At 50.2% G+C, this 25798-nt stretch overlaps 1 protein-coding gene across 6 annotated transcripts in view; it reads right to left on the bottom strand.

The window, feature by feature from the left end:
• Positions 1-25798, bottom strand: part of LOC144723035 (neuron navigator 2-like) — a 137822-nt gene that overhangs the window by 33925 nt on the left and 78099 nt on the right. For all 6 annotated transcript variants that reach the window (XM_078601563.1, XM_078601566.1, XM_078601565.1 and 3 more), the window contains 7 exons: positions 22657-23118; positions 12582-12701; positions 8915-9053; positions 5982-6423; positions 5086-5797; positions 3648-4406; positions 3081-3229 (listed from right to left, as the gene is read on the bottom strand). In XM_078601563.1, coding sequence (XP_078457689.1) covers positions 3081-3229; positions 3648-4406; positions 5086-5797; positions 5982-6423; positions 8915-9053; positions 12582-12701; positions 22657-23118 — 2783 coding nt within the window. The remainder of the gene's footprint in view (positions 1-3080; positions 3230-3647; positions 4407-5085; positions 5798-5981; positions 6424-8914; positions 9054-12581; positions 12702-22656; positions 23119-25798) is intronic.

Below are 25798 nucleotides of genomic sequence, written 5' to 3' on the forward strand. Positions count from 1 at the left end.
ATATATTCGCCTGTGGAGGACGCGGGGATCGATCCCGCGACCTTTGGCATGGGAAGCGAGGGCGCTACCAACTGCGCTACTCCGCCACGGCCTGTGGAGGGGTTACGCTCTGGGCTCTTATACTGTGACGTTCAGCCAAAGCCATGAATGAGTTCTATTTGAATATATGTAAAATAATTTTTTTTGCCTAAAAAGTGTAAAATTTTGGGAATTTTTTTTCACAAACATTAATTGTCTCGCACAACGAGTCTGTGTGGAAAATGTCAGCTCGATTGGATCACGGGAAGTGGGTTAAAAAACGAGCGAAAAATTTGCACGGTCGTAAGCAAGCAAGCAAGCACGCAAGCAAGCAAGCACGCAAGCAAGCAAGCAAGCGAACTTAATATAAAGGATTTAAAAAGTAAAAAAAACTACGACGTTTCGATCGCAACACAAGCATTCGTCTTCCTGTTGCGATCGAAACATAGTTTTTGGTTATTTTTTGTTATTTTCTTTGAACCAATCTACGTGACTTTACCGAAAGACCCAAAGAATATGAATTACTGCAGTCACGAAAGCTTTAAGTAAAACATTATCAAAGCATGTTTTAACATGTAGGCGTTCGCGACCAATATCCATTATACAGGTTTTTAGGGTTAGATCGCGTAAATATATAAATGTGTCGTTAAACCCGCCACCACCCGACACAGCCAATCAGTAAGGTTTGTCACGTTAACAGAACGTGGCCAATTCGTCACGAGTACAGCACACCGGTGTGTTGGAGAGCAAAGCCACAACATTTACGATCTGAGTACGACGTTTCGCCAGTAATTACAACTGTATTATAGAGCATGTTTTATTTGCATGTTCAACACAAGTAGGTTTGGTTAATGTAGACTTGATTCCTTGCAAAATGTATATATTTGGTGTTTGAACATCTTAATAGCTATTATTATTTTTCAGACTATGCGCAAGTAGGTTAACCAGGCCTGTATCCACAGCGACAGTGAGAGGTTTTTGCGGATGTGGTGTTCCGGGAGTGGAATTACCGTATTTTCTGGGTCACCGACCCAAATATAGAGATATTCGATAAAATGGCCATTTTGAACATCATGACCTTTTTATTAAACAAAAACATATTGCTACCACAGTGCCCTTGCTATGCCAATATACTTGTGATCTCGAGATTAAATTCTCTTGGAAAATCACTGGGAATTTTGCACCCTAAGTGGTACCAGACCAAACCCCCTTTGGCTCATGGGCGAAGACTGACCCAACTGAAATTGAGCGAGCCACCTATTAAAGCTGGCAGAGCAAGAGGGGGGTGGCGGTGGTGTGGTCAGAATCATCGCTTGCCACCTTTTGTCTCCCTTGCAAAGGTGCAGTTACACCCTGCACAAAGTAATAAATAATTCGAAGCCGAGTTGACCTCTGGGAGGCACATGGCATAATTAGTTAATTACGTAATCAGTAACTGGGAATGGAACCCAGATCACCAGCTTCATAGCACAATGCGCTGGAACGCGAACACATACATACACACACCATACATAATACAGAATACATGGAATTCGCTCGCACACACACATTCACAACCATACACAATTACAAAAATCCCCCATACAGTCTGTAACATACTGTTGTGAAAAGTGCTGTTAGTGAGCACCTACGAAGGTCGACACAGCGCACGAGGGGGTGGGTGGCCAATACCACGCCCGGCCGCCTTTGTATCTCCAGTGACGATATTTACACATCACACCAGGCACTCATTTGAGGCTGAGTCGACCGAGGGGAGGCCCAGGACCGGTCAGATATTTGTCACCGGTTTTGGCCGTGAGCAGGAATCGAACTCTGGTAGTCAGGTTTGTAGCGCAGCGCGCTAGCTGCTACACTACCGCCCCCTCCCACATCCAGACACCAAAGACAAATATTCCCCCTGTGTAGCCTCTAACAGACTGTAGGGCAAGTGCTGTTAGTAACGAGTAGCACCTATGAAGGATGGCACTGTGGCACACGAGGGGGTGGGTGGCCAGCACCATGCCCGGACATCCATACATACACATCTACAGACATGCACACACGCGGCACGCGCGCAATCATATGAGCGGCACAGTCAAGGTCAACGCCAGTGGTTGCTCCCATGGCTGAGATCCCAGCACGACCCAATAATTGGTGGTGGTGAAGCCCCCACTCACCGTGTGGGCTGGCAGGCGAGGAAACTAAACGCTGGGGGGTACACGGTGACTCATAACGTGGCATGCTCAAATTTTCCAAAATTTTCAACGGCCCAGGGCAGTGCGGGGATTCTGGGAAAGTGTCACAAGGCCAAGCTCGGCACTGCTCAAGTCAACGTGGGCACGGGGGCCTCTCCTCTTTTGCAGGGCTGCTAGCTCAACACTATTCCACTCTTAAATACAGTGCAAGTGATAAGGAAGTGGCTTTGAAATAAAAGATGTACAAATTTAAATAATTGAAAAAAAAAACATCCCAAATGCATCATTAACACTGCTTCGTACTTGAATGTTTGTCATGCAAAACAGTGATAAAGAAAAATACAAGAATAAAACTAAATATTTTGAATTCTCAAAATACCATTCTGCATCAATCATGGGGGATGTTTAACTATACTTCACAATGCTGATCATGGCAGTTCGGTGAAGGAGTGTTCCAGGACTAATTCACAAATCACTGCTGCTTTTAGCCTTGCCCGGGATTCTAACTCGGGTTTTTTCCATGTTCGCAGCAGAGCGCTAACCAATGCACCATTGCTCCCCCCATACAGTAAAAGTCTACCATGTCAACTGATGACCATAACTTAAAACAAAACGAGAGCCATTACTCACGTGGGGATATGTAGCGACACCGCATCTCTTTCCCTTAAAAATCTTTTATTTTCCTGTTTGTTTCTAACTGGCGATTATATGCACCACCCGATGAGTCACGTTGGTGTGGGGGGACCCCGCCGTTCCATCGTCGCACGCAATCCACATATTTTTGTATGAGCGGTGCATGATGATTTTCGACGAGTTGCTATAGACCCGAGGCTTGAGCCTGGCCGCTGAACGGGGGGGGGGGGGGGGGGGGGGGCAGAAATCTGGCACCTGGTAGCTGGTAGCGCGAGGCGAGCGAGCTCAGGCTGGGCAGCGGGGCGAGGGACAGGGAGTCGGGGCTGTCGCACAGTCCCAGCACGGAGTGACACCTCTGCTGCTCCGCAATCTCCTCCGAGCTCCTCCCGTACGCCATGCCATACCTTGAACGAGTGCGCGCAAGAAACAGTTGGATCCCATATATAGATCAGTTTAAGACGTAGGCTTTCGCGATCAATATTTTAAAAAATTGGGGTTAGATTGCGAAAATAGAAATGTGTCGTTAAACCCGTCCACCGCCTGACACAGCCAATTAGAAAAGTTTGTCACATAAACAAAACGTGCAAATTAGTTACTACTTCAGCACACCCATATATATATGTCAAGCCATGTATTAGGCATGAAGTGGTGGAGAGGATTGTACACCGCACTTCGAACACAGCGATCCGAGTTCAAATTCGGCCACGGCGAACATCATTGTCGTGCGATATACAAACCAAAAGGCACTCACAAACACACACGCAGCATGTGCACGCACACACATACAACGCATTCACGTTCAGTGGAACCGTCAACACTCACCTCTCGAGCAGTGACTTCCCAGCCACCGCTTTCGACGGGGACCCTTGGCTGCCACCGCCAACGCCGCCGCCGCCACCGCCGTCGATCCCCATCTCGGTGGCTGCAGCCGGGTGGAGCAGCGGCGCGGCCTTGGGGTCCCGAGTGCCGTGCGCCGCCGGGTGTGTGGGCGAGCCGTACGACGTGGGCGACGCGTAGTGGACCGGCGAGCCGCGGAGACTCGCCGGGCGCCCCTCGGCGTGGCCCCCGCCGAACGCCGCGGCGGCCGGGGGGGGCCCCAGCGACTCGCAGCTGGTGTTGCGGCTGCAGCCGAGCGACGTGTAGCTGGGGCCGCCCTTGGGGTAGGGGCTCGCGGACGCGGCGGGCGCGTGGCAGCACGAGTCGGCGGACTTGACCGACGCCGGGCTCATCGGCGGAGACTCGGGCGCGCCGAAGTCGGACGCCGGCGGCAGGAGGAGCAAGGGGGAGTAGTCGAAGTCTCGCGCCGCGATGGCGGCGGCGGTGGCGGACGAGGAGGAGGAGGAAGGGGGTGGAACGTCCCGTAGGGAGGAGACGGTATCGGTGGCGGCCGCGTGCATGGGGCTGCCGTTGCCGCTGTCGGGAGCTCGGCCCTCGCTCGAGGTGGCCACGGTGCCGCCGCCGCTCAGCTGCCTGCGCATCGACAGGGCCGGGGTTTTGGGCTGCTGCTGCTGCTGCCCGACCGAGGCTTTGGCCGCCGACTCTGCTGCCGACGCCTTTCCCTTGGATTTGTAGCCGAACGACCTGCACAGTGGGAGAGGTGTCGGTTAATCTGACGGGCACCCTAAATGATGGGAAATGCAGAAGGCAGAAATGTGTGCCTAGGTTGGAGCAGTGGTGTAGCATGGTAGCCTGAAGCCTTGATCCCTCCACACACACATGTACACACAGAAAGACAAAGACCTCCCATATAGCCTTTAACAGACTATTAGGGCAAGTGCAGTTAGCGAGTAGCACCTTTGAAGGCCGGCACGGCACACGAGGGGGTGGGTTGGTGGCCAGCACCACGCCAGGCCGCCTTTGTTTCCCAAGTGGTGATGCTTACACGCCACACCAGGTACTCATATGAGGCTAAGTCGACCTAGGGGAGGCCCATGACCCGTTCAAATAATCGTCACTGGTGTTGGTGTCTGCAAGCGGGAATCGAACCCTGGCCGCCAGGTTCGTAACACGATGCGCCGACCGGTAATCGACCGCTCCCCATGCACGCACATACGACCACAAGAGTGAGAACAGCTGCCATTTGCCGCTTAGTGACAGTGCCGTCGAAATATCGCCCGTGCCAGGCTAGGCGTGCTCTGAGGCCGCGCGAAGTGTCGAAGGCTCGCCGTCAGGAGGTCATGGGACAGACCCAAGTGCCGTCGGCTAACCCGTCGCACGCACACACGGAGACAGCGAAAGCCACCGACTGAGCCCGACGCACATGCGGGACGCGGGCGAGCTGACGCCGGAGTAGGACAGCTCCTGCTGGTGCGATCCCGGGTGGAACCCCGCGCGCCCGCCGAGCTTCGCCTCCCTGGACGCGGCGCACTCCGTGTCGGCGAGCATCGCCTTCTCGCGGTCCGTCTGGTTCGTGAGCGACGTCACCGACCCGCCGAGCGTGAACTTGGCCGCCTCCTTCAGCGTCGTCCCGCCCGCGGCGCCGGCTGCCCTGCCGCCGGCGCCGCCGCCACCGACGCTCATCTCCCCCGTGTAGCGGCTCTTGCCGTACGCCGACTTGGCGGGCCGCGGCAGGCTGCGGTACTGCGGGCTAGCGCGCGCGTTCATCAGCCCCATCTGCTCCGTGACCGGCGTGCTCTCCAGGCTGATCTTCCTCCCAGCCGCGCTACCGCCGCCGCCGCGGCTCAGCGTCCCGCCGAGCCCGCCGGACCGGGCCGTGGGGATTTTTCCGACGGTCGCCGAGCCGCTCCGGATCGTGGCGCCGCTGGCCGTCACCATCGCTCCGCTGGCGCCCGAGCCGGGCTTGCGGATGCCAGTGGCGGTCATGCCGATGGGACGCGCGAGGCCGGAGGGCGGCTTGCGAGTGTCGTCGCCGCCCAGCACGCTGCGGCCCGCGTCGGACACGGCCCGCTGGATGCGGACGGGCTTGGGGGACATGAGCCGCTTCTCGGACGCTTTGGCATCGTCCGTTTTACCTGCAAACACGGACGAACCGAGTTAAAATTCGTTCCCACGATGGACGTTGAGGGTTACAGGGCAAGAAACAAGTTTCAACGAACGCAAAAACGCGATGAACAGAAGAAAAAAAACCTGCGACATGTACCGAGCGAGCACGGTGTATTCTCGCGCGTGGGGTCGCCGGCCCCGTGAAACCCTCACCCGTGGTCTTGAGCTGCGTCATGCGGCTGCTCATCCTCGATGAGGCGGCCCCGGCTGGCGTGACCGCCCCACCCGCAGCCGCCGCCGCCGTCGTCACCGCCGCCCCCCCCGCCGCCGTCATTCCGCCCGTCGCGGCCGTCGCGCGGCTCCCCATCCCGTACTGCCCGGCCACGGGGAGGCCTCTCCTGCGGGCCCTCTTCTCCCGCTCGCCGTCCCCTCCTCCGGCCTGCGAGCTCCCACCGCCCGCCTCCACCGAACGCCGCCCGACGGCCCCCCACTCGCCCGCTCCGCCACCACCGCCGTATCCTCCGCCGGCTCGGCCCGTCGTGCCGGAGCGAGTGTCGGCACGCGAGTCCGCTTTCTTGCGGCCCTCCCGTGGGAGGCTGCAGTACCACCCCGAGCCGCCCTCCCCCAGAGAGCACTTCTCCGCATCCGTCTTGAGCTGTCGGGATGTTAACGAGTGAACAGGATTAAGCGTGCCACTTGGTGAGGTTGCACGGTGGCAAGGAGGCTTATTGTTTTGCTTTATTCGCCACTTACCTTCTGTATTACTTTGTCACCTAGGCCTTGCGTGCAAAAAGAGACCTGTGATCTCAGTGGGCGCTCACCTGGTTTTAATAAAGATGTTGATTGATTTGTTGAATCAAGGTTGCAGCCAACCTGTTACACAACTCTGGGTTCTAAAATGTAATTATCAGTCGATGGCTCAGCTCAGTCACCAATGACTGCTCACAAAATTAATCACGTTAAATGTGCTGTTTCATTTGACTTGTTCCAGCCCTGAGGATTAAACCTTTCCGTTTGATATGCATGCAATGAAGAATGTAACGGCATGTAAAAGGTTTGCCCCAAGTGTGGATAAAGAGGCCTTTGAAAGTGGGGCACCATGGTGGCACAAGGATATCTCTCTAGCCGGCTATGTAGGAGATTGTGGGTTCGATCCCTGACCCTGACAATGCCTGTAGTATATTTGGATGCCGTGTGGATATTTCTCCGGGTCTTCCAGTTTTTTCCTCTACATTTGGAAACATGTATTTAGATCATTTACTATAAATTCCCACATGTGGTGAAATAAGCCACTTCGATGAGCTCTAGAGTGTGGCAAGGTCGCCTCTGCACAAGAGTTAATAGCCTATTGGGCTCTACCTGGTGAAATAAAATAGTTTTCGTTTCAAGTGAGGTCATCTTTTGGGATGGTGTATACCACACAACGTGGTGTAGCAAGCTGCCAGAGGCCTGAATGGAAAGTTACTCATCTAACACAACAGCACAATTGGAATTTCATTTGAGAGAAAAGGCAAAACTACACCGATGTAAATAAGATCTATGGGACCAGTGCTTGTTCTGGGAACTAAAAGCCAGGTGGACTTGCACGGAGAAATCTGGGAGGGGAATTAATATCCTCAGAGCAGATGTTGCTAAGTTCCATCGGAAGCATTCTGCTTTTAAAATAATTTAAGAAAATGTACCCAATTGAATCGTTAAAACGACACCGGTTAATTTTCGCCAATGGCAAAAATCCATGTGTGTTCTGTGAGCGTACATGCTCTTTTGAAACACAATTCCGAAAAAACTAAATTAAATAAATGTAGAATTTTATGAACCCAGTGCCAGATGAAGGCCTCCCAATGCCCTTCGACCGTGTAGGTTTGTTGACCACACTTCATCACGCTGGTCAATACGGATCGATGAAGGGGGGTCACCAGGACTGATCCAGACATTGCACACCACTCACGAACTAAGGTCACCAGGTTCAGCGTGATAACCACTGCGCCACCACACCACCCTCTTCCTAATTATCCGCTCCTTATTTTCACTGCACAATCTTTGTTGCCGACTATACTTCCCCGTTAGAATTCAAGCGTGCCGTCGCTCAAAATGAAGGCCATAGGCTTGTGTGCGCGCATGACGTCTTGAAATTGGAACCCTGAGTTCACGATGTCCCTTGTCCTTCCCGACATCTGCATCACGTTATATTCTCTTTATATTTGTGCAGAGAGACAGCCTTTGGGAAAGTGGCGATGTTATTCCTCCCGGAGCCCACAGAGAACAGCTGTCTCGTATTTACATGGCGGTATCAGTGGAGGCCCAGGGAAACTCTATAGCACCGAGACCACTGGAGTGTACAGCTGCAAGTGTCTCAAAGGAAGAGGCTAAAACTGTACAGCAGGCATGCAATTAGCGCATCCATTGATCATGCATTATTACGCTCTCGATACGCGCAGCAAATCGTGAGGGGAAGAATCGATGGTTTGCAATGTTGGCCAATTGTGCAAATTAGCTCCAAACGCCATGTTCAGGCTGATGGTGATACGATACAGACAAGACAACAAGAGAGGGGGGGGAAATACAAATGAGACAGTAATACTGAGCGCACGAGATGATCAGCTGTGATCCCGAATCGTGATCCAGAATCACGACGATTCGCCGAATCAGCGGAGGCGTGACCGTTCCTCGTGTTCACGCGCAATAGCACGCGTCTTCTTTTCTACGGCTGATGTAGGTGCAGAGCAACAACTACAATTTCACATTCAGGTGGTCAAGCCGGACAACTGCGTCAGGAGCAGCGGAGTGCATCACCGTGATGTGCTGATCGGGCATCACGTCGTTATATTTTGTACGGTCTGTTCTGGATGACCACAGTCGCACGCTACTGGAGAGTTTTACATTTTCCCATTTTGTGCATCAGGTATCTACATCTGCCGTGGTTTGTGCAGGATGCGGTTTAGGGTCGACCATGAGCTTCGCCGAAGATCAAAGCCACGCTTACCAGCACATTGTTTTTAGTTTGTTGTCCTTCCACCGCACCTCCGTTTAGCACGGTTAGCTACTATCAGTGCGAAAAAAGTTCAACATACATACATTCACGATTCCTGTTCACGAGGATCCCTATCATCGTCGTCATCGGTCGTTCAAACGGCCGGGGCTCTCACCTGCAGGCTGAGATTCTTGCGGCTGTTGGTGGGCGTCGTGGGGTAGGAGCTCACGGACGAGCTGGTGTTGAGATCGTCCGTGCTGATGTTGTCGATGGTGTCGCTGAGTCCACTGCTCACGGAGCTGCTATCCTCCCAGCTGAGGGCACAGGGACGAACGCAGCAAGAGTGAGAACGAGCTCGCACACACACACACGTGTGTACCAACTAGCAAGGATAAAGATCGCGCCGCGTACCTGTTCACAGACTGTTGGGTCAAGTGCTGTTAGTGAGCACCTATGAGGGGGTGAGTGGCCAGCACCACGACCGGCTGCATTTGTCTTCCCAGTGGCGACGTTTACACACTGTGCCAGGGCGAGTCGACCAAGGGGGAGGCCCAGGACCAGGTCAAATATTCGCCACTGCTATTGCTCATGAGCGGGAATCAAACTCGAGTTGTCCAGTGCGCAGCGCGCTGCAGCGAACCGCGGCGCCACGGCTGTCCGTGAACACAAATCGAACGGTCACGTGCACGAATATACGCACGCACACACGTGCACACCAAAACACTGGCGCACACACACACCGCCGACACACCGCCCCACGCATTCGTACGCGCCGAGGCACCCGCACGAACGCGCTCAGACGTGCGTCCCCCGCCACCCCCCCCCCCACCCCCCGCCGAGCACCGCACGCGACACTGCCAACATGGCCAGCCGGGAAATATCACTTCAGCGACCGCGTTTCGTGGCAGCGCGGGAAGAAAGCCCGCTCCCTGTAACACGAGCTCGTTGCATGTTTTGCAGTTACAGGGCTGCGTTTGTTAATGACGACAGCAGTGAAGTGTTCTATGGGCAGCCACGTGGCTGACTACAACAACAACAAACCCAGTGTTTTTTCCTGCACATTACCTCAGGTCACCCTTGAAAAAGAGATTCGGAATCGACGCCGGACGTCACGTGATGGATGATGAGGACCTCCGCATGCCATGCAGGTCGTGTTTGGTGGTTTGACCATACTTCACCACACCAGATAGTGCTGGTTGGTGAAGGCGGAGAGCATAGATTAGGAGAGTAGAAGTAATGGACAACAATGGATTTGACCTCACTCCATACAGCCTGCTGCTGCTGCTGCTGCTTTCCAGAGGCTATAATCCCTGTTATTGACAGTGATCGCCCATCCAAGCACTATTTAGGCTCTGCCCTGCTTGGCTTCCAAGCTCTGCTGAGATTGGGAGATTTGGTCTCAAATAGGTCTTTAGATTAAGGATACCAATTCTAGATTATTATTTTTAAATGACAGCACCATCCAATTTGCACGGTTGACTATGTAAGGTGCAAAATAAGTTCAACGTATATACATAGATGCAAATTGTACAGTTCTAAGAAAAAAATGTATGTTTAGTGATATTAAATTTCGACCGTAATAATGAGCCACGTAGCAGCTGTACCGGGATGATTCATTGCACATTAAAGGGAATAATTACTCCCAATCGATTTCTCACAGAATTCACCATTCACGGTGGAGTTGAAACCCCCTTTTGTTAACCGTGATAAAACCAATTATATAGAGTTAGCATTGATCATCGTCAGCATCATGGTTAACTATCGTCTAGCCCATGGGTCAGCAATCTAAATAACAAGAAAAGACTTTAAAAAATGTATTCGGAAAAAAAACCCTCAATATTTCAAGAGCTGCAAATGCACTGCGGTGAGTACGAGACATTGGGGTCTCCTTAATAAATAAATAACTGTCACGGAGCGATCCTTAAAGAGCCGTGTGAGGCTCCGGAGCCGCAGGTTGCCGACCCCCTGGACTAGCCACTGCCGGATGACGGTCGCCCCATGCCAGCACTGGCAGAGCCAGTGTGGGGGGGGTGGGGTGGCACGTGCCCCCCCATTGAAATCCCTAATTTCGATCGGATCATTGGGGTTTATTAGTAATAAATCAGCATTTTGCGACCCCCACTGCCACTGTGTAGCATAGTATTACGTGCCAGGGACTCTATGAGATGATAGGACAATAGTCTGAGTCCATAATTGGCAATAAGCAATAAGTAACGACAAAGCAGTTATAAGAATTGTGCGCAGTTGCGTCTACAGCACACGACTTCCCTGAAGGTATCAACACCTTCAGCGAGCGCGATGCCAATCACACAACGCGGTTCGAATTCGACCGTCGATCGATGGCTGCGTCATCGCCGCACACGCGTCGAATAAAAAGCAAGGGACACATTCTTACTTACTAACAACTCCTCTATCATTTTTCATTGCTGGAGGGGTTGCCCCCCCCCTACCTGAAAATCCTGGCTCCGCCATTGCATGCCGGACGTCCTTCGCGTAATAATACTACTCAAGAAATTGCATTCACATGTCGTTTCCACCTCTCCGGGTATTTCTTAGAGATTGTTCTTCCCATGATATGTTCCCGTGATATTGGATCTAAATAGGTGGCAACCTCCACCCCCCACCATCTCCCCCCCACCATCCCCCACCACCCCCATTACAAAACATTTTTGGAGAAACATAAACAGCATATGGGCGACGTCTCGGTAACATGATTACAGAAATAATGCCAGTCAATTGGACAAAACAATTGTGTAAAACCATAGCACGGGCTCCTTCGAGTAATCGCACCAACCTGATGCGTTAACAACATTCCCAATTTCAAGACTACACACGATTCCGGCGTTACAACTTGCGATGACGACGATGCCATTCTGTGTCCCGTGCCGTAATTCCGTTACCGCCGAATCGACCAATCACAGATCCCCATTCTCTGAGTTCCAATGCCCTTGCTCAGTGGGGACATCTGCGTGCCACTCTCGTGAGAAACACACACACACGCACACTCAGCAACGGAGTGGGTGTCTTGACAATAATTCATAGCTTACAATAAGATTATTAAAATCTCATTGTCCAGGAAGTTGGTGGCTGTCATTGAGAGTAGTCAGATTCAGTGGATTAAAAACCTGGATTAATCGGTGCATTGCGCATGGGGAGATTGATTATACCGTTTAAAAAAAAAACTATTCTAAGTTGATTATAAAGTCTTCAAGTGATGCTGGCATGGGTTAGATTTATATATGGTCACGTGGTTGTTGTTTTTTCCCCAAGACTCCTCTCAAGTCAAACCAATCAATAGAAATGCAAAACTAAGACTGCTCACAGTTTCTGCCACTTGGTGGCAGAACGGTGGCGGTAGAGAAGGCAACACAAACTGTGGAGAGGTGAGAGATGCGGCAGTGTGTGGGGGGGGTGGGGGCTGGGGGGTTGTGGAACAAAGTGGGGAGTGGTGGTGCCTTAGCCAGTGTACTCCACTACGAACCCGGGCCACTTGCGTTCGATTGCCGGTCGTGGCTAACATCAGCTGTCGAATAATTTCAAAATCGGCACTGGGCCTCCCCTAGGTTAACTCAACCTTAAATGAGTGCTTGATGCAGGCCATAAATAGTCAGCACTGGGGAGATAAAGACGGCCGGGCGTGGAGCTCTCCACACCACCCCATCCTTCGCCGTGTCAGACTTGGCAGGTGCTCACTTAGAGCACTTGCCCGACAGCCTGCAAAAGGCCACACGGGGGGGGGGGGGGGTCTTTGTGTTTGGGGCAGGGTGCCATGCGGAGCGTGCGACAGATGGGAAGGGGCGAGGTGTGGGTTGGGCGACGTGAGCTGGGGTGTGTGGCCTTGCCTGTCTCCTTCTCCCGGGGTGAGGGACGTGACCCGCGGGAGCTTGGATCGCGCTTGGGGGCCCGGTTGAAAGAGGCTCAGCTTGTGGCTGGAAAATCCCGATCCGCCGTCGGTCAAGTACCTGTCACACGCACACATGCCGCCCAAAGCGACGGTCAACAGACAGCGCGAGCGGACCGCGCGATCCCGCACGCAAAGGGAGGTATCGACCAACGCTGTTTACTGCTGGTTGCAAAATTTCACTCGCAGGATATTGGCAATATTCTTTGCGAGGCTCTATCCCACATTGTGGCATCTTCAAGGGGTAACGTTTAAGATTGCCAAATATGCTTATACTTCTGATGCTGCTGCTGCCTTTTGTAAAATTTGCCTCTATAATTATATTGATGATGCTCATGAATATATAATGATCATAACATGCTTATTATGATAATGATGCAGAGGACAAAGCTTTATCCTCCTTCTGTTTCGGATGACAATGATAGGTTTCTCAATATGATGATAATGATGACAATGACAACGATGGCTGATGACTATGCTTTAACAGTTTGTGCAGCACCTCGATTGCTTGCTCCCGCCACTGCTGGCAGAAGGGCCCTCCCCCGTCAGAGGGAGTTCTGGAGAGCCCCTCTAGTAGAGGGCATTTGTCCTTCTCTTCCACACTGGCCAGACATCATCGAAGAGTTGGGAGTGCCCACAGTCTACTCCACCACACGCGACCTGCCGATCGACGAACCGATGACGCTTTAAGGGCCGCCAAAGCTCACATGGGCTACAGAGAGAGCAGTTGCATGTGAGAAAAGAGGGCCAAAGAAGAATCCAACAGCACTTGAGCAACGATGTTATTATATTTTTATTTTACCTGGGTATGGCCAACTGAACTGTATACCTCTTTTTCAGAAGCGACCTGGCCACAAATGACAGCTCAACGAATTGGCTTATCACGTGGAAATGTATAGCAGCCAAATATTCTAAACGCATGATGATTCTAAATGTGGAGGGAAAAACTGGAGGACCCGGAGGAAAAGTCCACGCGCCCACGGGGGAGAGGGGCACGCAAACCCCAAATATACAGGTGTCGTGATTGAACCCATGACGTCCTGCATACCAGGCGAGGGAGGTAACATCTCCAATTCCCCGCGTGATACGGTTGCGGATAAAATTAACATAATAATGCAGGAGACGCTGTACAATTCATCAATTAACTCTAACCACCGCGCACTTGGCTTTAAATGATTGATAAAATCTGTTGCCCATCTGTGCGACCATGTTAATTGGCAGCTGAAATCAGAACCTGTAATTCTCTTGTGAACAACGGGTGGTCAAAGGGTTCTCAGAATGAGCCAGCAGCCACTAAGTGCAATAGTTTATTTAAAAATATCTCATTAACTACGCATGGATGGGATTCGCCAATTAAAATAAATTATTACAATGCACGTGCGTGTGCGAATGTAATGTTTACAATTTATACAAATTATTTGCAAATGATAGAATGCAACATTTTTTGCTAATCGAGTGAACAAAAATTATACAAATGAGAGAGAAAATGCTGATAAATACAAATGAGATGGGCAAAATTATTCAATTCTTGAGTTACATTTTTGACCCAGATGCGTGATAATGCATCGAATTGCCGAGTGACAAGACGCACGTCCATGTAACAGTCCTCTTGTATGTATGTTGAACTTCTTTCGCACCGTACGTAGCCAACCACGCTAATCGGAGGTGCAGGGGAAGGACAACAAATCCACTGCTGGATGAATGTCTGGCCATGCCCTGCATGTCAGTTGACCGTACTTCACCACTCTGGGGAGGGTTGCTTTGATAAAGTTGAATAAAGTAAATTAGATTATTTTCCCCTGCGCTGCCCTCTGCTGTCCACAACATAGCCATGCAGCACCCGATAACACCTGGGTGTGCATGTTGATATATATAATGTATTGCGTGTACATTTCCACATGGACAAAAAAAAAACACTCCCCATGAATTTGTATTATACAATCTGATATTTAAATATAACCACGTATGTTTTTCTTAAATCTAAGAATCGCTTGAGGTTTGTGTGATGTTAATCTGTGCTTCACAGGTGTGCCTCAGCTGCATTGCATAACCTTTAACTTCCTGTAAATATAGAAATATACCACTGGATCAGCGTCTTGCGTGGTCCGCGCGTATTTAAAGCAAGGAAAGTTACAATGTGTACATGCAAATAGCCATGTGCTTGTCAGATACCTCTGAACAAATCGCCCATAAAGTTGCCCCGATCTCATCTCAGGGGATCACGGCTGCTGAACACACTTGAAGCCTTGTGAGTACTTGGACGTGTGACCAGCAGGGCTGTCCAGGTATCATAGGTTTGTGGCTGCAAGAAGTGGCCGGGTGATGGTGGTGCCGTGTGTCGCTCTCCGTTGTATGCGTCGGTTCGTTTTATTCTGGGTTCTGAAGTTTCCTCTCATGAGACAAACTCTAATCCACGCTTAAACTCAAACGTTGGAATGCAGGACCCCGCTGCAATATATATATTTTTCTAGGCTCATTGAGATTTTCCTGAGTAAATAATTTACATTGTTATTGCTATTAATGAAAACGTTACATTACTTAAAGACGGCGATTCAGTGGATGTACTAAATGGAGCTCTGTTCCAAATGGGAGGTGCGGTATAAATAATACATGAAGATGATGATGTCAGTTCATGCACTGTGCAACGATTCCAGTGACCTGCCGCAGATAAACGTGAGGCGTGATACCGAAACCTGTCCTGAACCACCCCACCCCCACTGACCAGCACGGTGAAGTATGGTCAAACTGCTGACACAGTGACTGGAAGTGAGAAGAGAGGTCGCCATTCAGCAGCGGATTGCTATATGGGCCCGTGAATTAATATTTTAAAAATTATGCTTGTCTGGCAGAAAATTAGTCTACGTGCATTTGCCTCATTACTGCAAAAGGTCAGAAATCTTCAATAGCTCATCGAACGAGAAGAAATGAAAACTCAACGAAAATTATTATCGTCACGCAATTTGTTGAGTTTATCGCGTTCGCCACATGCGCCCCCGCCGTTCCATTTGCCTCGCCCAGCATATCTGCAGTTTTCCCCACGATTGTACTTTTAATGCGGTTGATAAGGAGGATTGCCAGTTTCACCCCGCACCCCCTCCCTCAAGGTTACGGGAAATGTGGGCCCCCAGTGCAGATGTGGTCGCGACACGCGAGCTGTTACCGCTGGATCGAGCGCCACTCTGTCCTGCCGAGAGCAACGCTCTCCGTGGCACTGTGGGGGAGACTGTGTCCGTATAATTCGGCCTCGCTGCCACGGCTGCTAACCCACACAAATAGAATTCTTTGTTTGTGCATCACCCCCCCCCTCCCCCCCGCTTCGTTTGATGTTACCAGTGGCTCCGAGAGACGAAATCGACGCACATTTACGAGGCGTATAATGATTCACCGCTCCCCCCCCCCCCCGTCTTCCCTACTCTGCATTTCATTGTCACGATTCCGTACTTCAATGCGAATCAATAATCTGTAATTTTCCGCTCTTGTTGTTTCGTTTGTCAGATTTTCTTTTTGCCATCTCCGTTCAATAGTTCATTGTGGCGGGTTGTGGCGTGTCGGCACGGCGCTCACAAACCGGAGGCGCCGAGTTTGATACCCAGCCCGAACCCACGTGCAGGGCTCAGTTTGTGCGATTTCGCGTTTGTGCGCCTTACCTATTTCTATCCAAAACCTGCTATATTCGGTTTGAATTCACTCCACATGCAGCTATGCAGTGGGACGTGGGACATTGTGTGTGTGTACTGTGTGTGTGTAGTGTGCGTGTGTACTGTGTGCGTGTGTACTGTGTGCGTGTGTACTGTGTGTGTACCGTGTGTGTGTACCGTGTGTGTACTGTGTGTGTGTACTGTGTGTGTACTGTGTGTGTGTACTGTGTGTGTGTGTACTGTGTGTACTGTGTGTGTGTGTACTGTGTGTACTGTGTGTGTGTGTACTGTGTGTGTGTGTACTGTGTGTGTGTGTACTGTGTGTGTGTGTACTGTGTGTGTGTGTACTGTGTGTGTACTGTGTGTGTGTACTGTGTGTGTGCTGTGTGTGTGTACTGTGTGTGTGTACTGTGTGTGTGTACTGTGTGTGTACTGTGTGTGTACTGTGTGTGTGTACTGTGTGTGCGTACTGTGTGTACTGTGTGCGTACTGTGTGCGTACTGTGTGTACTGTGTGCGCTACTCGCTAGGCAGCTGTCTTCCCCTTGTGCACCCTTTTTAGGAACGCATCTCCTGCTGCTACCGCGTTGAGCGAGGGAACATGGTAAAGACATGAAAAATACAATTTCTTCTTTTGCTGCAGCCAGTGTATCCCCCCTCTGAGATAGATTCAATTGTCAGGATTCAAAGTTATTCGACTTAACTATTTACAAATTTTTATATTGCGCTAAATGCCTCTCGTGGCTGGAGGCGGGCCCACGTAAACCTATTACGTACAACATTTACGAATTGAAAAAGGTTCAATTCTTGAACGTGTTTCAATGCACGTATCATGCGATGTACATGAATCGATGTGAATTGACGCATCGTAATACACCCACTGTTTCACACCGCCCCAGGTATTCAAGGCCGAGCCAACCTCATGGAGGACCAGAACTGGTTCTGATATCACTCGCCAGCGATGTGAGCCACAGCTGAGAATTTAACAATTGTCCAGTGCACACTGACCACTAGGCCACAACACCCAAGGAACACTGAACACGCACACACTACGGTTACCACCTGTTACGGTTTGCCCTCAATCATCCTCCCTTCGAGGTGGCCGCGCTGGAAAATACTCGAATAAGTCTCGATGTTTGTCCATTGTATTAACATTCAACAGCTCTCTTATAGTCCTGCATTGAAATATGCACCTCCCGATAAACGTTCCGGTTCTTTGTCCACCTCTAAAGTGGCAACCGTAACACACACACGCACACACGCAAAGGGCAAGGCTGGATAATTGCCCCATCACCCCCTACCCCATCACCCCCCTTTCTCTGCTGCCCGCCCCCACCGCGCACACGCGCCACGCGTCTCGTGCCAGCAGCGGGCGACCATCATCGCGCTCACAAAGCCAACCGCGTTCCACCCCTGCCGGCGTGCACAGGCTGGGTTATTGGTGGGGGGGGTGGGAGGGTGATTTGTGGAAGGGAGGTGGTGGTTGTGGTGGGTGGATGGCGTGGGGGGGGGTTGCCACGGCTGTCTCGACTTAACAAGTGGCCGCGCAAACCACGCGGCCGGCCAGTTTTGGGAAGGAAATGACCGCTCGCTGCGGCAATTTCTCGCTCCCCCGAGTGACTCCGATTTGCATAGAAGGGGGTAGGGGGGGGAGTGAATCAGCAATGAGGCGCGGGGTGGAGGAAGAGGTTTTGGAGCGGAGGCTTTTTTTTGGCTGGGAGCCAGCGCACAGCACCAGCTCGGATAATTCCCTTGTTCGCAAGTTTTACAAAAAAAAACCGGGAGGCTCTTGTGGCGCGGGGCAATAAGTGGCGCATTGTCCGGGAGCCTCGAGGTTCCACGCGTGAAAAAAAGGGCGCACGGCTCCCTAAACAATGGCTTTCTTTCTTGGTGAAAAAAACCTCACTGGCGTGCGAGATTTTGAACGCAGATTCGTCTTCCTGTGGGGCCTGAGCCCGTCTGTAAATCCGCGGCATTGAGATTCTCTTCACGACTCCCCCCCCCCCTGTACCCCCCCTCTCGGTTTTTTTTGTGGTCACCGTTGCATTTTTTCTAAATTTCTGCGTTACATGCACATAGCGCCTTTGTTGAATAATGCCCCATCGCCTGCAATAGAATTTGTTACACGTACATAAATGTAAAAAAAATTTGGGCTCTTCATTTTAGCTTCAAGAAATTACTCTAAAACGTGGTCTTTGTCTGCCGACTGCTTGAGACAAATTTTCAAATAGCCAATGGCATTCCCTACTGAGGGACCACAATGCGATGGAAACCAATTGATAGCAGCCGTATGGAAACATGCCACAGTGGAACAGTGAAGCTGACGACTCCATAGCATCTCAGATGTAATGCTGTCTTTATTTCACACTTAGCTGGTCTTTTAAAATATTATCATATCAAACAAAGTCGTTGCCCTTGTTTGATATGACAATATTGTATTAACTTAGCTGGTCTTAATTGATCTCGGAAAAGAACATACTTGTTACTAAATATTTCACTTCAACCTCTTTACAACTTGCCTTGCATAACAGCTCATGTTCATAAGAGATAAAAAAAAAAGCTGTCTTCTGAAATGCATTTATTGCAGTTTTTTTGCCTTGTCAATTTGGCCCCGATAATGGTACAAAAAATGCAAACAGCATCATCCTCAGCCATTGTCCTTCCACTGCCGGATGAAGGCCTCGCCAAGCCATCGGCCCATCGCTCACGGTCCTCTCGGGCGAGTTTCCTCGTTTAGCCGCCACTCATCAACCCTTCGAGAAACGTTTCCCAAGCGCCAATAAGAAAGACGCCTCTGAACTAACCCACGTGTCCCCTTGACCCACGTGTCCCCTTGACCCACGTGTCCCTAATTTAAATGTTTCGGTGTGATTCCGAGTAACATCACAAGGTTCAAAAACAGCCCACGGGCCATGAAACAAAAGCCCCTCTGGAAGGGATGGACGCTGTGACCACTGAATAATGTTCATTCGTGATCAAGACAGGGGCTCGAACCAGTCGCCCTTGAATGTAAAGGTCACCTGGCCACCACTCATGGTGGTTGGCGAATGGCTGAGTTGAATCTGCTCGTTTCGTAAGTATGTACGTTGAACTTATTTCGTGCTAATCAGAGGTGTGCTGTTTGCCGATTAAAAAAAAGTTATTCGCTTTTGAGCACTCTTACCCTTCTGAGAAAATTCCCAAAATTAGATAACAAACTCAACATTCCACAATCGCCTTTTCTTTTTGATCTGTCTGGCAAACAAACTAACTTGTACTGTGTAATGAACAGGAAGGGGGAAAAAAAACACATGGGTAGAGAGCAAGACCGGACTTCTGTTAAGAGCCAATTTGTTGCAAACAGCTGGAGACCAGGAAACCAGGAGAAATTAAATTAATTCGGCCAATTAGTCATCTCATTAGTCAACCAGCCACCCCACCATGTTGCCCGGAGAGCAAGCGAGATGTTTTAATGAGAGCGCATACCTGCTACACCCTTAACCGCCCTGAAGCATCGCACTGTTGCGCCTCCCAAATGCTCGCTTGCTCTTTTGGCTTGCTTCTACATTCTGGACGCAGCCGTGGTTGTAACAGCACAACAGGACTTGCAACCCACAGGTCGCCAGTTAAATTCAATCTCCCGGTGCGGCAGTCGAGGCAATGTTGCAGGTTTATTAAATCTCCTGTGCCGCATGTCGAACCAGCGGAGTAAATGGGTTCACCACGGTTTATCGACCGGCGTTGGGTACTTCCACATCTTCCAAGAAGTCTGATAGGCATGGAAGAGTAGGCCAAAATGCTGTCGAGTAGAGGCTCTTCCTCCAACAGTGGCATGAGCAAGCAATTGCAGGGTTGTACTTTTACCTTTTTACCTCTGCAATCTAGCGCAGTGCATCATGAATCAGCGTCGCCTGTCAAATCTGTCACGACAGCTTAAGATGGCATTTCATTGGGAATGCCAGCAAATCAAATTGTGGCTTCGTAACTGTGCAATATTTACAACCGCTTCAGCTAATTAAGGTACCTACCACCAGAGGTGTGGACTCGAGTCATGTGACTTGGACTCGAGTCAGACTCGAGTCATGAATTTGATGACTTGCGACTCGACTTGGACTTGCATAACAATGACTTTGTCCCACCTATGAGATGTGGACTCGAGTCATGTGACTTGGACTCGAGTCAGACTCGAGTCATGAATTTGATGACTTGCGACTCGACTTGGACTTGCATAACAATGACTTTGTCCCACCTCTGCCTACCACCCTCTGAATAAAAAATATCTGTGCGAGTTAAAGCATAAATGTTTATAGAGCCAGTAGCAGCTTGGAGCCATCCGAGTTGAATGATACGGCGACACACGGCGAGATGTGGAGAGACCACTGCAAGAAGATATCGGCGGAGGAAGCAGTCGTGTCCCATCAAATAAAAAAGGCCAAGGTACAAAGATGAAGAAGGCGTAGAATTCACATGCCATATTTACAGATGTTGAACAGTAAACGTACCACGTTGGAGGGTGTGTAACATCAATGCAACGGATTCATCGATTGAAACCAATCCTTGAAGCTCAAGATACCTGCGTTGCATCGCGCTTGTGAGAATGCATTATTTTCGATTTGTTTACGTTGTGTGTAATGGATCCACGTGAAGGCTGCAGCCACAAAAGGAACCACACAATGCACCGATGTGAGGGGGGGGGGAAAAAAAGATTTTTAAATCCAATCATAACCATGAATTGTGGTGATTCGTCTAATCACGGGTGAATGGTCACAGCCCTATGATGCGGACAGTGAAAGGTGCAGCCCTGCAATCGCTTGCTTATGCCTCTGCGGAAGAGCCTCCACTGGAGAGGGTTTTAGAGGGTAATTGGTCTCCTCTTCCACGCTGGACAGACGTGCTGGAGCGTAGTTTGTACATTCACCATTTACCATCCCACCGCACAAAACCTGCCGACTGACTAACCGTGGTGCGACCATTCATAATGCTGAGTGCACAGAGGCGGGGAAGATTCCACCTTTAGTTGAGGGCCACGAATGGCCCTGAATGCCCATTTGAACAAAACTAAATTTTAACTCTTTTCTTAAACTATAAAATCAAACTGGAATGGAGTTGATTTAGTCATTGACCAAATCGCCCTGAATGCACTCAATCTCATCAGATCGTGAAAGCTAAGCAGGCTTTAAGTCCGATTAGTGCTCATATACAGCATATGTCTGTGAATACAGGTGTTTTCTACGCTTGGGCTGTGAGATGCCTGCAGAACTGAGAGCAACAAAGAATAATGAAATAAACACGTGCTGACCGCATCTCCCCTCGTGTGTGTGGTGGGTTGTCTCCAGGTACTCCCATGTCCTCCCACATGAAGCCGTACTTTCATCAACGGAATTGGACAAACATTCCAATGTAGTAGCAGGATGCTCTTGATAAAGTATCTTGATATTTCATATAAATACGTACATATATATGCTTTCATGGGTAAATAAAGGACATTATTCTATCAAAAGCCCTCGGGTATTATTCATTGGCTACGGTGGCATATAAATTGAGGCTTGGGTAAAATTAGAAGTGGTTGTGGTAGAGTTCCAGATGATGTGCAGATGAAGGGCATGATTGTGTTTTGTTCATAAAGGGCTGTTTTGTCCCTGCTTTGGTCATGTCACTCTGCCATTGATCTTTCTTCCCTTTATATTCTCCCCTGTCTCTTCGGCTACGTTGGCCCTGATATGTTTTGTGAGTTTCCAAGTGTATTTATAAATCGCACCGAAGTTCCATGGCATTTTAAGTGATTAATAGATGAAAGTCATTTATCGTCGATTAAGATTTTCTTATTTTTTCATTTTAAAATGTTTGCCCCAAAGTTATTCCGATCATGCCATGGGCAGACATGTCACGGGACGCAGGATCCAATCGGATCCTTTGCAGAGCAGTGTGACCCTTTGTGTTTGAGACCGGCCCAAGGAAGTGGACACCACTGAGCTACCTTTGAGATCCCATCAAGGGACCTTTGGTCTACACAGTCGGGGCACCACTTTCCCACTCGCCCTGCTACAGAGAGTAGTGTTTGTTGCATGACAATCAAACCGATATATCTTTAATTTCGCAGTTGGGATTCAACCAAATAAAGAGAACCAAATTTCATGCCTTTTTGTGTATGTATGCATGTATGTTGAAAATCTTGTCGCACCGCATGTAGCCAACCGTGCTAATCAGGGCTGTGTGTGTGCACGCACAGTCACCGTCGCTGCAGTGAGACTATCAACTCGCTACACCTGAGAACCTGATCACATCACGGGCGCGGCTGCCTGTAATCAAACCCAACGGCGCACGCTCAGCACTATGATATCCTGTAGCCACCCAGCCTCCTCTCAGTCACAACACAACACGACCATCGAGGGCAGGTTACCCGCTCGTGCGCTGCCGCCTGTACAGGCTCTTCCCCAGCAGGTCGCCGTCGCTGGCGTATCCCGACACCTCCAGGTCGTCGCACTCGATCACCAGCTCCTCCCCGTCCTCCTCGTCCTCGTCCATCACCTCGTCGTCCTCCTCCGAGAACAGCTCGCACGCGCCGGGCCGCGCTTCGTGGCCGACGCGGCCCGCGGCCCTCGGCGGCCCGCGGCCGTAGCAGCGCCCTCCTCCGTCCGCGGGCACCGTCACGCCTGACCGGGGCCGTCGGCCGGGCCCCGCGGCCCCGCCGCCGGAACCGCCGCTACCGGCGGTGGCTAAGGAGGAGGTGGAGGACGCGGGGAAGCGACCGGTGCCCAGGGACGGAGCCTCGCCGGCCTGCATGCGAGGGCTGCCCTGGTGCTCGGAGGCGGTGTCCACCCACGGGGGCCGTCCCGTCGGGCCGAAGCCGGCCTTCAGCGAGCTGGGCAGTGCGAGCGGACAGCGAGTCAGCGGTTAATGCGTGAAGCAGAAAATCGACGGCGATTATTTGTACGTCCGTGTACACGAAGTCATTTTTGGGGGGAAATATGCTGCTGCACGAGTGCCTCTCTCTCGGGCGGTGTAGGTCGTGGGGGTTCTTTGATCGGACTGCACGACGCTGGCCATGGCTGGTTCGTGAAGGCGCCGAACAGAGACGCTGGAGCGGAGTGCGGTACAACAATGGGTTGTGCCGCACGCCCTCTTCTGACAACCCAGCTCTGCAGCAGCCCACAGCACCTGTGTCATGCACGGCGATCGCCCATCCAAGCACTCCCGGCCAAAACCAGCTTAGGCCTCCGAGATGGGTCAGGATCGGGCGCAATCCAAGTGATTTAGCCATCAGCTGATTTGACGAAGAAAACATGTTATAAAACTTATCGAAAATGATGTTTCATTATTATTAATTCAACCTTTCCTCACCTATTGCCACCCCAGTAAATTGTATTTCAGGATCACCATCGGATTCAAGAATAGTTTTGTTGGTCTCGTTTTTACAGTCTCGTTTGTATTATTTCTCTTGGATATTGTCATGTCTCGCTTGCACAGTTTTGTTTGCTCCATTATCCTGAAGGTGATATTCGCATATTATGTGCAGAAATGTACACACGTTCTAATTAGTCATTACCAGAGGTGTGGACTCGAGTCATGTGACTTGGACTCGAGTCAGACTCGAGTCATGAATTTGATGACTTGCGACTCGACTTGGACTTGCATAACAATGACTTTGTCCCACCTATGAGATGTGGACTCGAGTCATGTGACTTGGACTCGAGTCAGACTCGAGTCATGAATTTGATGACTTGCGACTCGACTTGGACTTGCATAACAATGACTTTGTCCCACCTATGAGATGTGGACTCGAGTCATGTGACTTGGACTCGAGTCAGACTCGAGTCATGAATTTGATGACTTGCGACTCGACTTGGACTTGCATAACAATGACTTTGTCCCACCTATGAGATGTGGACTCGAGTCATGTGACTTGGACTCGAGTCAGACTCGAGTCATGAATTTGATGACTTGCGACTCGACTTGGACTTGCATAACAATGACTTTGTCCCACCTAGGAGATGTGGACTCGAGTCATGTGACTTGGACTCGAGTCAGACTCGAGTCATGAATTTGATGACTTGCGACTCGACTTGGACTTGCATAACAATGACTTTGTCCCACCTATGAGATGTGGACTCGAGTCATGTGACTTGGACTCGAGTCAGACTCGAGTCATGAATTTGATGACTTGCGACTCGACTTGGACTTGCATAACAATGACTTTGTCCCACCTCTGAGATGTGGACTCGAGTCATGTGACTTGGACTCGAGTCAGACTCGAGTCATGAATTTGATGACTTGCGACTCGACTTGGACTTGCATAACAATGACTTTGTCCCACCTATGAGATGTGGACTCGAGTCATGTGACTTGGACTCGAGTCAGACTCGAGTCATGAATTTGATGACTTGCGACTCGACTTGGACTTGCATAACAATGACTTTGTCCCACCTATGAGATGTGGACTCGAGTCATGTGACTTGGACTCGAGTCAGACTCGAGTCATGAATTTGATGACTTGCGACTCGACTTGGACTTGCATAACAATGACTTTGTCCCACCTATGAGATGTGGACTCGAGTCATGTGACTTGGACTCGAGTCAGACTCGAGTCATGAATTTGATGACTTGCGACTCGACTTGGACTTGCATAACAATGACTTTGTCCCACCTAGGAGATGTGGACTCGAGTCATGTGACTTGGACTCGAGTCAGACTCGAGTCATGAATTTGATGACTTGCGACTCGACTTGGACTTGCATAACAATGACTTTGTCCCACCTATGAGATGTGGACTCGAGTCATGTGACTTGGACTCGAGTCAGACTCGAGTCATGAATTTGATGACTTGCGACTCGACTTGGACTTGCATAACAATGACTTTGTCCCACCTATGAGATGTGGACTCGAGTCATGTGACTTGGACTCGAGTCAGACTCGAGTCATGAATTTGATGACTTGCGACTCGACTTGGACTTGCATAACAATGACTTTGTCCCACCTCTGGTCATTACATGCACGGATTGCTGCGTATGTCATGAGCTTGAAAATCAATATTAATGGGCGAATCAATGCATTGTGACACCGCTACAGAACGTAATTGGCCAAACATCCCAACTAGGGAAACTTCTCAGAAAATCCCGACTCAGCTGAAGCTTTTGCTGAATGAGCAGAGACTGTTATTGTTAGAGCGTCAATACTTTGTATTGTTCTTCTCTTACAACAGTTTTATTTTAATTCAAACCGAGGATTCTCAAACTCTCAGTCACAGGCCGCTTCCTCCTGGAAGCCATCCTTCTTGGAGTACAAAAGTAAATAAATTAACGCCGATCAACAGCGGTGTGTGTGTGGTTATCATCTGCACAATAAAGTGGATAATCTGTACGTGTTTGTATTCACGCTCAGCCAATCCGAACTGATCAGAAATCGGTTGAAAGCAAGTGAAATAAAGTTAACGTTAATGAAGTCGAAATCATGAATAGAGAAAAAAAATCCCAACCATTCAGATAAATTGGCTAATATCCCCCTCCATTATTGCATGTCCATTGCACCATTTACAATAGCATGGC

The sequence above is a fragment of the Lampetra planeri genome, chromosome 16 (genome assembly GCF_965212315.1).
Source record: "Lampetra planeri chromosome 16, kcLamPlan1.2.h2, whole genome shotgun sequence".
Classification (NCBI taxonomy): Eukaryota; Metazoa; Chordata; class Hyperoartia; order Petromyzontiformes; family Petromyzontidae; genus Lampetra; species Lampetra planeri.